The sequence below is a fragment of the Saccoglossus kowalevskii genome, chromosome 8, assembly GCF_978046115.1.
Source record: "Saccoglossus kowalevskii chromosome 8, keSacKowa6.1, whole genome shotgun sequence".
NCBI classification, from domain to species: Eukaryota; Metazoa; Hemichordata; class Enteropneusta; family Harrimaniidae; genus Saccoglossus; species Saccoglossus kowalevskii.
The window spans coordinates 3,553,564-3,566,425 of NC_140648.1; the positions used below are offsets into that span (position 1 = coordinate 3,553,564).

Below are 12,862 nucleotides of genomic sequence, written 5' to 3' on the forward strand. Positions count from 1 at the left end.
CAAACACGTAAATATATTACAGAGACCATCCCAAATTTGACTTTTTTATCATTAAATCATCGGCAAAATATGATAAATTTGCTATAGCAAAATTTATAACCATAGAGCACTTGTTCTAACCCCTAATAATTTAAGAATAAGAGAAATGCCAAGTAAAACGTGGAATGTTTTGGTTTATATATGTGCGACTCTTGAAATAAATGAATTTTCAAATTGTTTAAGTATTGATCATGCCAAAAAAATTCAAAAGTTTATGTAGCACCAATATGAAATGGTGCTCTACCAGCATATATGTTTTTCAGCCTTGTTGGGAGATTCTCTTCAGTTATTTCTTGCATGGTTTACTTCAATATTTCGCAGTTACAAAGATTTTGAGTCACACAAATCTTCACACACCTAGGTGTTGTGAGTTAGCACATGTTAGCCAAGTCTGAAGGCCCTAGCTATTTTCTCTTTAGCTATATACAAAACATACATAAACTCAAACTGTGACCTTGCCATATGGCAAGGTCTAGCAAATCGCTTGGTACATGTGTGCACATTTTGATAGCACTGGCTATGCTGGACTTTTGACTCAAAAAGGTAGCTGTGTTGGTTGGAACATTTGTGCTAAGTCTGAAGTCCGAGTTACCATACATATCGCACGTATGGTAATAATGACTTTAATACCCAGTATGTGTAAGTTTTGAATATAATCGGTCAAAGTATGCCTGAAATAGAAATGTGGATGGATAAATGCATAGTGGTCCTTGGTCCAAACTTTACATATACAATGTAACAGCAAGCAATGCAAATTAACTTTTCAATGGATATGGAGGATTTAATGATACAAAATCACAATCAATATTCTTAAAACACTTAGAAATTCAGCATTGACAAACAATGATGAGAGAAAAGGAAACAAAAACTATGCTTTATGAATAACTAATCATACATGTTTTTTTTACACATTTACCACACATAAAAAGTGGATGGTTTGCAGTGCAGTAACAATTACATGTACCGTATGTGACAATGATTTAAAACTGTTTTCAACCAAAGACTGTATTACTCTCCAAATAAAAATGTCATCAATTTCTTACATATTTCAAGCAATCGATATATTAATCTTGTGTACTAGTACCATGCCAAGTTGCAGAATATACCAGTAACTACGGTAATTCTAAAATGCCGATTCAAGACAGCAGTGGTACACAAATTAAATTTATTTATTTGTTGAAATCTTGTTCCCATAACTCCCTTTCCAATACTTGATCAAACATTGATTCAGTCGGCATATAGGCAGCCTGGTTATCTTTCCATAATTTCATTGATCCCCTCGGTAGTCTGAAATGTTGCTGAGATTTCACCTGTCACTGTAGTCAGTGGCTGATAAATATAGCATGGTGCTAATATGAATACGCTAAACACTGGATGAGAGTTGTATGTTTATACGTGTTGTATCAACTCGTATGGTAGTTGACACTGAGATGAAAGTCCAACCGTCATATTGTTTGTGATGTTGGAATAAATTTACATGGTTAATAAGCAAAATAAGAGACAATATACTAATATAGAGAGAACCCACAAAATAATAGGAATGCAATTAGGCTAGCATATAGGGTAGTAATCCACTTATACAAAACTCTGTTTGTTGAAAAGTACACAATTCACCATGTCTTGCATTCTCAGAAACCACCCTTCTCTACTACCGGTATATGTACTCTCAGATAACAATAAGAAGACCGATTGGCAACATTCGTCTATTCAAAGATTATATCCTAGGTGATGTCTACCACGGGTAAGGAAAAAACAACAACCAGTGTTACACTGTACCTGAACATTGCTGGTTGTACACGCATGGGGATGCTTTGTTTCATTTGTTAGACAGATCATTGCTTCTAAAAATTTAAAACAAGGAGGAGTGAAAGTATTCATCTAATCTTAATTATTGTGTTTTACATGAATTACAACCTCCAAAATGTCACAAGTCATATTCATGAACTCAGAATTCCAGGGTGTTTAGAAGTATTACCAAACAAGAAACCTTCAGCCAAGGACATATTAACTGAATATTAATTTACTGTTAAACATTTGTTGTTGTAAAAACCCTTATATTTTTGGAAGTAAATTAAATCAAATTAAACCTGTGCATTAACAATTTTAGAGATTGCACGTTCTAATGTTGCTGAAAAAAACATGGCCGAGGTACACTTACAGCTAAAAAACATGTTGACCTGGCCAAATAACTACATTTCGCTGCAATATCTTGCAAAATGTTTGAATAAGTGTACAATCCATACATGGTAACAATAGAATAGGTCTTGTTGCCAATTCATCCTTTTATTGTTATCTGAGGTGTAGTTAAAGTTGCAATGTAGCGTAGTTTTACGTAATTATTCTAAAATATATACACAAATTTTACATGTCACATACTCATTTCACAATTGATTTACGGTATTTGTCTACCGAAAAATTATAAGATCTTTAGAAAAACCTGATTGTAGTGACGCAAAATGCTCAATTACATCAACTAAGGGGAAAAAAACAATAACATTTTTAAAAACAAATCGCATTAAATTCAACCTAGAAACCATAAACATGTATGCTACCATACTCCCTAGGTTGGTAAAAATAATGCCAGTGGCACTTTGGGTCAAATTGCTGGGAGCACTGTAATAACAAGGTGACATTATCTTTATTTATTTTATTATGCTGATAAAAAATAAATCTCCAATCTACTCGTTTTTTAGCACTTTTTTTGAGACCACTTGTTTGTGAATTCAATAATTATAACAAACTTGCAGCAAAAGAAAACAATGTACATTATTCATTACCAAACACACACTTCCCTGGCTTGATGTAAAACAACTAATACACGGTGAAAGGTTCAGTCACAAATTTATTAAAACTGGTCTTCAAATTGTGTGGATAAAATTGCGGTACCTTTTTAAGGCCTTCAGGAAAGGAAAAACCAAGTAAAGATGTTAAGAACTCCCACACAAGATCTGAAAATATCGTCCTATGTCATTAGACATTGGATTTTAGTTTTTGTAGTCGTCACAATCACCTAGTAGTATCGGTAGTGAGAAACAAGAAAAGACTTTGTTTGTCAAGTACACACTAGTACCGGTATAATAAATCTATAACATCTCTATATGCACTTCTACACTGAACTACATGTAGGTAGACTCATCATGTTTTTGCTGACTAAGTTAGGGATCACTAACATGCCGTATATCTCTCAATGTTAGACTTGTCTGGGTACCCGTCGTACAGAGTTCCTTTTTCTCGTTCATCACACAAGTGTCTAACAACCACCCCAGATTGTCCTGCAGGAAGCTTTGAAGTCCAGGCGGTAGTTCAAGAACCGCTAAGACCTTCAAGTCTTTGGGAATATACCTGCGTATTGCGTCACAACAAAGGAACTGTAATGTAGTAGGAAATGATCTGGTTTTTACAATCTTCATACCGGTCCGTGCAGCCGTGGAGCACACCACTGGATAAAGTTTCTTCCCTTGGAGACCTTTAAATGCCACACCTGTTAGAAATACTGAGCATTAATTTTATAATATAGTGGTTCTTTTCTTGTCAGACAATAGGAGCAGCCAAGGAAATGTTATTTTTTTACAGTATCATCACTACTACTACCCCTAAAACTTGCTTTATATGTCGTCATGGTGACAACACTATACTCCAGTATAATGTATACCGGTACTTTTTATCAGTCGCTAGTGCATATCCAGTCAGGATATGTATTTCAATCGATCAAATATACTGTGGCAAAGTGTTGGTCGTCATTTCATATAATTTGGTAAGACAAAAAAAATGCAAAATTCATATAGAACAGAAAACTGTGAATATTCACACACATTGTTAGACTAGCAATGGTTTTCTAACACTCAATTGTGGAATGGGGAATTCCTTTGACTCTTTGTTTTAGAGTATCAGGTTTTAAAAAGTAAAAAGACACTACAAGAACACATAACTGGTTCCGTTTAATTGTGGGTTTTGACAATTCATCACACTAAGTAATCAACAGTTGTCATACGTGCACATGTTAAGAATACAGCAGCAACAACTGTAACGGCAACATTTTAATTCCTAATTTCCGAGTTACCGTAAAATTCCTTTTTGAGGCCGCAGCTTTAATAGAAGCTGCACCCCTAACTTGAGACATTGTTTTATGTTGAAATTGACAAGTTTTGATCCCAGGGAAAAGTCTGCAATATAAGCCGCACCCCAAACTTTCACAAACCAAACCAGCCACCACATATTTCAGAAAAAAATATACCATTTAATTTTAAATTAAGGCATAATTTTTCGAACATTTCAATGATTCCTGTTGCTTAAATTAGAGTCTAATTAAGGTTTTCCGTAGTCATTGACGCTTATTCCAGAGTACAGGTTTATTGTGGGTAACGTGACTGGGTAAACTGCGTTTCGACAATGAGCTGTTATTATTTTCAAAAGTGTTAAATTCTTCTTCAATGCTCAGCTTATCTTTCGAAAACAACTAATTTCTTGATTTAAAAAAATCATGCCGTTTTCCCATCAAAATCAAAGCCAAACGATCGCACTACAACAACGGTAAATCTCTTCTGTGTTTCCTTTACCATGAGGTCGCTGAACTACATTAACATATTTAAATGAACTATGGTAATTTAATCACGTTGGCACCATCCAGCGTTTCGATTGGTTAATTAGCGACTTGACCTATCAGGTCAACATAACAGTTTCAAGTCACTAAAGATGTTTGAACTAACATGGCGGATATCGTATCGGTCGAGCATTTAGGGCTCATACCACTAATTGAATTTCCATAGACGACAATGTTAACATATGACGAGATTGCTATATGAAAATGACGAAGAAAGTTGAAAATATGGCTCAAAAATGGGAAACCAACATGCCAGTAATCAACCATATGAAAAAAACTAACATGTTGGCCAGCTCAAACTCTTGCAAATCTCAGGTAAACAAGACACACCTACTGTACTTGGATTGCACCAAGAGAAATCACTGGAAAAACACCAAGATTAGAACATCCATTAACACACAGAATAAACCCACAGGTACACAGCCGCTAAGTAGTAAACAAAAGACCACATGTTGGTCTCACCTCTGACCCAGGTGATTACGCCCTCAAACAGGGAGCACCTGAGAAAAATAATATTTAAAAAATTTCATTGGTTCTTGCTAGGCATTTAAATTGAGGGCTACGAGCAGCCATTGGTTAATTAGTGGCATGAGACCTTTATATGTGACCAAAATCATTCGCTTGCGGTGAAACTAAGTTGAATTTTCACAACAATTCAACAAATTTATTTTTGTACATTATTGTAATCACTACTGATTAATAATCAGCAATTGTAACACTTCGAAAACAAGTAAGTTATTCACTTGTGTGAAACGCAGCATGACCGTTACCGTGATCATTTGCTACTATAAAATGCATTCGTTTTTGTTTTGACTTCTTTTAGAATATACTTTTCGTTATCAAAAATAAGAAAATAAATATATATTACATTAAATAATGTACTGAGTATTTTTTCGTTATCATTTTTTTTTTGATTGACTTTTTTTATTTTAAAAACCCCGATGTCTAGATTAAACATAGAATGTACAGTCACTCTGCCGGAAGTCGAACATGCCGCAATCGACTGTGTCAGATGGCTGTCTGCACGGTTACTAAAAGAGTGACTGGTGCTAACGAATTAGTCTATTCAAGAGATTGTAGTATACAGTACCGTAATCTGCAAATGCATACAAATCTATTTGTAGATATTATTTATTGTGCAGTATGTTATACAGTGTGAAATTTCGTTCGTGTACAAGTTTGTCTGCGTGTAAAAATCCGAAAGTGCCTTAGAATCGCAACAAAGTTGCAATCGAGTGTCGTGCATCTCATTAGCATATCATTATCCCTTCTGGCCTTTGTTTTCTGAAAAAAATTCCAACTGTTACCGAAGTGAATGCTCTAATTGAAGCCGCACCAAGACTTCACGCATCTGAATTCGTCCATTGAAAAAATGAATTTTAATTAAAGCCGCGGCCTCAAAAAGGAATTTTACGGTACTATTTTTCTCACGAAATTCGATAGAGGGCGTTCCCAAAGTACCCAGATGACAGCCCATTTAACGTTCGTGGTGGGGTTGAAATTTGAGCGGCGTCTGCTGCAAGCAATATACTAGTCGTTACTGTTGCCGAAGTCTTATTTTTTTACAAACGTTTTGCAAGAATTGGTCAAAATGATTAACTGGTATTGTAATGCCCCAGGCTATTCATCGAGTTTGATTAAAAAGAAACAAACAGCGAAATATCCTGAGATGAATGGCGTAATATTTCACACATTTCTTTAGTCCAAGAAATCAACACTTCGACGCCAGTGGATTCGAATGCTTCGTCGAGAACCTGAGTGGACGTCAAACGATATTCTCGGATTTGTTCACGGCATTTTCCATCCTGTACCAGTATTTTTTTGAGTTCAATAACTGGAGACAGCCGTCTTTCAACCGCAGTTATACATAGATTGAAAAACGAAGACTTTCAGCTTCCCAAGACGAGCGTAAACGATAACATTGAGCCGGATTTGATAGAAAATTTGCTCGTTGCCTATTCCCACATTGATCTTCTTGTTCATAATCTTTGTGATGGCATTTGTTGTGAAGTTGAAGTTAAAGTTAAAATGACTACGGAAGGAAAAAAAGCTTGCGTCCATTTATATAACTGTATCTGCTGATCGCCTGGTGAATAAAATATTAAATCAAATTTACACTACACAGTTACAAACACCAGAAACTATTTTAGAGTTTGATTTAATAATAAACCATGGCTTGTAAGGATTTTCCTTCATGGATGTTTGCCGGATACACTCTGCCATAACGACAATAAATTCTGTATTCTGCACATGATGAAGCTTTACGGAAATGATGAAATAAATAACCATTATCAAGTCGATATTCTTTCAGTCTGGCTGTTGTCCAGTTACTTCGATGCAACAAATATGAGAATATATCAGCTATTTCAAACGTAGGCAAAGTATGAAGGTCTTTTTGCCAAGTTTTTACGTTATACGTAAATACGGAGCTACCAAAATTATCGTTGACTCACCATGTTTTACAGTACGATGACGACTTTTTACAGTACGTTGACTCTTCGCGATCGTCGGTCTCCAAAAGGCGAACATTTAACTCGTTTGCAAACTCAACAAGTTCAAAAAGTTTAGCTTTACGAACATTGCTGCAAGTCATACCACGACCCTGAAGAAATTTGCGGAGTTCTGGAACTTTTTTGTTTTTCCAATCTATTGATTTACGCATGTAAGAATGCAGAACGTCAATAACGTCAAACAACCCCACTCAGGCTCGTCATCCGGGTATTTTGGACGCACCCTCTAGCAGGATTCCGGGGAAAACTAACAACTCGAAAATTAGGAATTATCATATACTGGTAACTACAATTTACAGAATTCTCTTTTATCTGTGCACTATTTCAATGATTTGCATGACTGTAATTACCTTGTCATGCACTGAATAATAGTGACAATATTCTATGAAACCTAAATTGTGCAAATAAAAACTTTGAGACTTGAAAATTACAAATACTGGCCTACATACCTGATGGTTGCCGGTTTATGTAAAACGATAATGTTCCCGACCACGTATTCAGGTGTACTCCTACCACAGTGTTCTGACCGAACTTTGAACAGTAACGTTTTGGTGTGCCATCATGTTGCATATGGCCAGTATAGGACAGGCCCCAGCTATTGTGATCCAGACCCAGTAGACTGCAGAACTTAGTATGGTACTTTGTTAAGTCTAGTTCATCTGTGCCAACGCCCACCATCTAGATTTAAGCATAGCAATACAAAGTTTAATTGATGTAAATAATACTACAAAATGTAGTACAAAAGATGTATTGTTTTTCAATTTTTCAAATATAGTTTTTTTCATTGTACATGTATATTGATTCACAAAGATTCAGTTCTGTCTAGGGAATGATATCTTTGTTTATGCACAAAAATTCAAATACAAAATCTAAGCACACAAATTCAGATACATCTCATAACAGTGCCCGAAAATGTTTACTACTTTTTGAAGATATTTCGTAACGTAACTGCACATATACATATGCTAGACAGTTTATAGCTTAAGAGAGTTGTTACGTTTTAAGAGTGCTCAGAATCGTTATGTGAGTACATGTGTGTGGTGTGTTCGATTATGCAAATTTCAATTTTTTTAGCTGACCTATACTTTCCAGCATCTTCCAAAAAAAGAACAATGAAAAGATGTTTAACAAAATACCGTAATTTAGGTTAATTTACATCACACGCTTTGGCATATATGCTCTGCAATTATTTGATTTGTGTTTTCATTGACCAGGCGGGGAGGTCAGAACAGATACACAAAAAATTGAATTCCATGATATGGGAAAATGATTGTAGCAGTGAAAAGCTCACTAAGGTTCTTTAGACAAGGTCACAATAACATACTGTATTTGAGGTTTAGGATTTCAACAGAAGCATATTTATTGCATACTGAATCATTAAATTTGAATTTTTTTTGACCATGGATAAACAAATATAGAAAATACAGCCCCAATAAATGCTATAAAATAATCACACAATGACAATTTATGCCAGCAAACACTTCACACTAACAAATATTTACAATTTCTAAAATATTTTGAGAGGAAATCCTTGTTTCAAGAACCCTGGCGAAATCCTTACAATATTTTGCAATTTTCTTGCACACATGAAATTCATGAAATATAGATTTGACAGCTTACCATATCGGTTCCATACACTGGTGATATCATCTTTATTTCCCAATAATGCTGGCCATCAATCATAGGCATACTACCACGTGCTGCAGCAGTACCACAGCTATAGTTTTTATGAAACCATACTTCACGATTTTCTAAATACACATCACTGACAGTGGTATTCGGAGGTGGTATGGGGTTGTCCCACTGCCATTCTGTATCTGAGAGAGAAAACTTTTCCCTTATTTCGATACTACTCAATCTGATTAAAATAAGGTCCTAGTTTGGGTTTGTTTGTTTTTTGTTAAAATAATATCATTCATATTTTTTTCATATATTCTATTATTTGTGGGCTTTCGCGATTACCAAAACTTAAAAAAATACCAGCAAACAAATTTTAAAAAAAATAATAGAATAAATGAAAAAAATATGAATGATATTATTTTAACACAAAAAAAAAAAAAAAAAAAAAAAGCCCAAACTAGGATCTTATTTTAATCAGATTGGATACTACTCATCAATTGTATGGTTTTGAACAAAATAAACTTCACAATTGCAAAGAATGGTTATTAACTATTCCCAGAAGCCATTGGAATTTTCATTTTTATATTAATAGAAATGGATCGTTGATTGCATGATGTGTCACTTTCACAACACTTGACTTTCACGATTGTTTTTTAGTTGAGTAGCAAAGAAAAATTGGGAAAAAATATTACCAATAATACTAACCAATTTATTTGGATTTTCAGTCTTCAAGTGACTGTGGATCTAGTCCACTAAATGACATGTACTGGCAGCAATGAGGAAGCATGCAAAAGGAGTAAAGAATTACTAATTGTATTTTGTATTGTTTTATATAAAAATGCTCGGAGATTGGTATATTCTTTATTTTGTATAAATTATATTCTATCATGGAAGGTTTGAATGAAGTAACTGTGATGAAATGTGACATGACTGACATAAGACCATGAGAAGCAATCTCCCCAGGCAGAGTTCTATCACGAATATATCTCTGCCACCATGCGATCTTATGCTTGTCGTTGATTGGTCGATGCGTCACAGCGGTACTACTTTCAAAGACCCTCACCAAAACATTGCCATGCAAGTGTTCGATTTTCGAATCTGACGAATGTGTATCGTTGTTTACAGATTTTGGCTGTTTTCAAAGTTAGAAGCTTCTTTTTTTCTTTCTGTAGCACAAACGGTGTGACAGTGGGACGATTTAGTCGTTGATACTACGAAGTGTTTTCGTTTGTTCATATTTCTTCGACAGGACGGTCAATTTGATTAACCGAGTAACACCTTAGTAACCGTTATTCCGCGATGAAATTATTTTCTTTTGTAAATTATATAACTAATTCACTGTTTTCAGTATGTTTACGAAAAAATCATTATCAGACATCGATAACATATTTTAAAACTTGTTTACTAGGATGAAGAAATCAACACGAGATTCCTCTAATAACAAAAATACGCAAATAATACGCGTAGTAAATGTCTTGTGGTGTTTCACCACAAAATGGCAGTGTGTGGTGGCAGAGATACTTTCGTTGATCTAACCGCAAGGAACTCTGGGAAGGAGAATGCATGAGAAGACAAGGGTTCATATTCTTATTACAATGAATGGAAGGCTACATACATGCAGTCTTACTGCATATGTCCTTGAGAGCCCTAACCCTAAAGGAAAACACTCATTTGATATCACAGGGTGGCCAAATTAAAATCTATAGAAACTATCACTCTCGGTACGGATCATGAAGGTGAACGCCCAAAATATCTGCCAAAACAATTGTTGAAAAACGTTAGGAATGCAATTTGTAGGTAATGTAAACAACATTCAACCTCAATTACTCCACTCTTCGACATTGATATGGCTAACTATAAAAGGCTTCACACGGAAATGTCTCCTACCTGAGTGTTCCTCGTTACACGTACATGAGCAATTGTTGGTACTACTATTTCCTGAACAGTCACAAAATGTGCCATTTGATGTCGCTCGTCGGTACACATATTTATGGAATTTCGTTCGGTCGCGCTCACTCTCAAAAATGTGTTCGTCTTCGCTCGAGGAAGAAGTACTGAGCGTAACAACAACACGATTTCCTCGAACCTGCGGCCTCCGAGGTCTTTTTCGAGGTCTACTTAGCTCCCTCGACATGTTCTGGGTTCTATAAGTTCCACGGTAACAGCAAACCACCAATTCTGTGTAACAATATTGTGAAAGTAAAACGTGAAAATTATCAAAAACAAACCTGACGTTGCAAACAGGAAGTATCAATAAGTCTGGGATAGCGCCCTCAACCCAATTTCCTTTCAATTCTTCCGTTTGTATGATAAATTATGTCGGTCGATTCATCATAGCACGGTTACTAAAAATCTTCGTTATCTCTACAATCACATTGTACAACGTATTTAAATTATTCGCAGTAACTAAAAAAACCTGGGTGCCTTTCTTCGAAGATACAGACACTCATTTCTATTAAATCATTCGGGTATATTTCATTTCTCATGTGCGCAACTTCCTGTTGCGAAAAACAAAAGAATGATGACATTATGTTATGTTTAATATTTTATTTCGAATGCACACAAACAAAAGTAAAGTAATGCCCAACAGAGCAAAAGACATCACTACAAGACTAAAACAGATCTAAAATACGAAAAAAAAAACGAACAAAGAGAAATTGGAAAGAATAAACTTGTCACAACTGGAGAGATCATCCATAGTGACAAGTAGCTCATAAATAAATAGAGCTGTCTACATTCTTTGATAATTCTATTTTGACAATGAAATATATAATGTTTTTCTTATTATGAAGGCAAGGTTTAATAAATTGATCTGTATACTGCAAAGACTCATTATAGAAATAAATTGACTATGAACCGAGAAGTTACTAAAATTATTTATGTACATGTATTTGGTAGAAACTAGAAACTTTCTTTGTTGTTCGTACTTTGAGCATTACATTATTTGACACTGATTTGATGGAATTCATCTTCAATTTCTTCTCTATTACATGTTCTCTTTTCTAGTGGTGTTTTTGGTTTCGTGTGCCGGCCAGATAACATTTTGATTTCTTGATCTATATTTCCTAGAAAACTGTCGCCAAGCAACGAAATATTACTTACCGTGTTTGAACAGGAACTGCTCGACGCGCTTACAAAACGGGAAATGGAGTATTCTCATATTTAGAGTGTACGGGGAACGCGTATAACTGGATGTTGCTCGGCCGGAGATTGAGTCAAAAGTGATTACGTAACCATTAAAACACTGCATATACCGGTACATGAACTGTCTCCTGTTACGTTAGGTAACCAAACTAGCCTCATGTCCAAACCAAATGTTATTTAAAATATACCATATCAAATGAGGTATGATCTTAATATCAATGTTACTAGTAAATATAAATTATATTTTTATTTACAAAAAAGATTTCAGTATAATTAAAGAACTTGCCAATTATATTTACACAACACAAAGATATATTTAACATTTAAATACTAGTTACGTACTTTTTTATAATATTTGTACATACATCTTTTTATAATTTTAAAACTTGTTTTTGCTGTACATACGGTATCCTATGTAAATCTTTTTACACGGACGCAATAAAATTAAAAGTTCTAAAAATATTCAAAAGTCATGTGAACAGAATTGAGTGATCGATTGGAACAGTTTCTTGAAACACGATTTTCTTATGTTTTTATGAAGAGTCACTAATTAAAAAACACAGAATCGTTCATGTCAATTAATTTATTGAACAACTGATTTTCAGATGTTTCATTCAACAGCAGTAGTAAGAACATCAACACAGGTGATAAATGATCCAAATACCCAGTTTTCAAAAATACTCTTCCTGGCAGATACTACAATATACAACTTTCAGATGATTTTTTTAATAAGTAGGAGGAGGTGTGGTTATTCATATTCAGAGCTAATTGACTGACTGTTGGAAAGCCTGCTTATAAACAATATATAACGGTAGTTTATTTACTATCACTGTGGATGACAAGGGTTTATTTACTTTTACTTTTTTGCGTTCCAATCTAAGTTTTTAAAACAAATTGGCGAGGTTTCCATCTCATAATAGTGAAATATGCAGAAGTGTTGCTATGCAGA

The 12,862-nt window shown here is 34.7% G+C and overlaps 1 protein-coding gene across 1 annotated transcript; it reads right to left on the bottom strand.

The window, feature by feature from the left end:
* Positions 1-794: 794 nt before the first annotated feature.
* LOC100378426 (SPRY domain-containing SOCS box protein 3-like) lies at positions 795-11,026 on the bottom strand. Its single transcript, XM_002736825.4, has 4 exons — positions 10,657-11,026; positions 8,770-8,966; positions 7,599-7,827; positions 795-3,520 (listed from the first exon to the last, which is right to left on the bottom strand). The coding sequence occupies exons 1-4, from the start codon at positions 10,901-10,903 to the stop codon at positions 3,195-3,197; spliced, it is 999 nt and encodes a 332-aa protein (XP_002736871.1). The 5' UTR covers positions 10,904-11,026; the 3' UTR covers positions 795-3,194.
* Between the last annotated feature and the right edge of the window lie 1,836 nt (positions 11,027-12,862).

Bases quoted from the DNA above. Each gene is read 5' to 3' on its own strand.
- LOC100378426 (XM_002736825.4), bottom strand. From the start codon at position 10,903: ATGTCGAGGGAGCTAAGTAGACCTCGAAAAAGACCTCGGAGGCCGCAG. The intron at 8,967-10,656 runs GTAGGAGACATT...TTTCTCTCTCAG, and splicing joins GTGTAACGAGGAACACTCAG to ATACAGAATGGCAGTGGGAC. The intron at 7,828-8,769 runs GTAAGCTGTCAA...GCTTAAATCTAG, and splicing joins CAGTGTATGGAACCGATATG to ATGGTGGGCGTTGGCACAGA.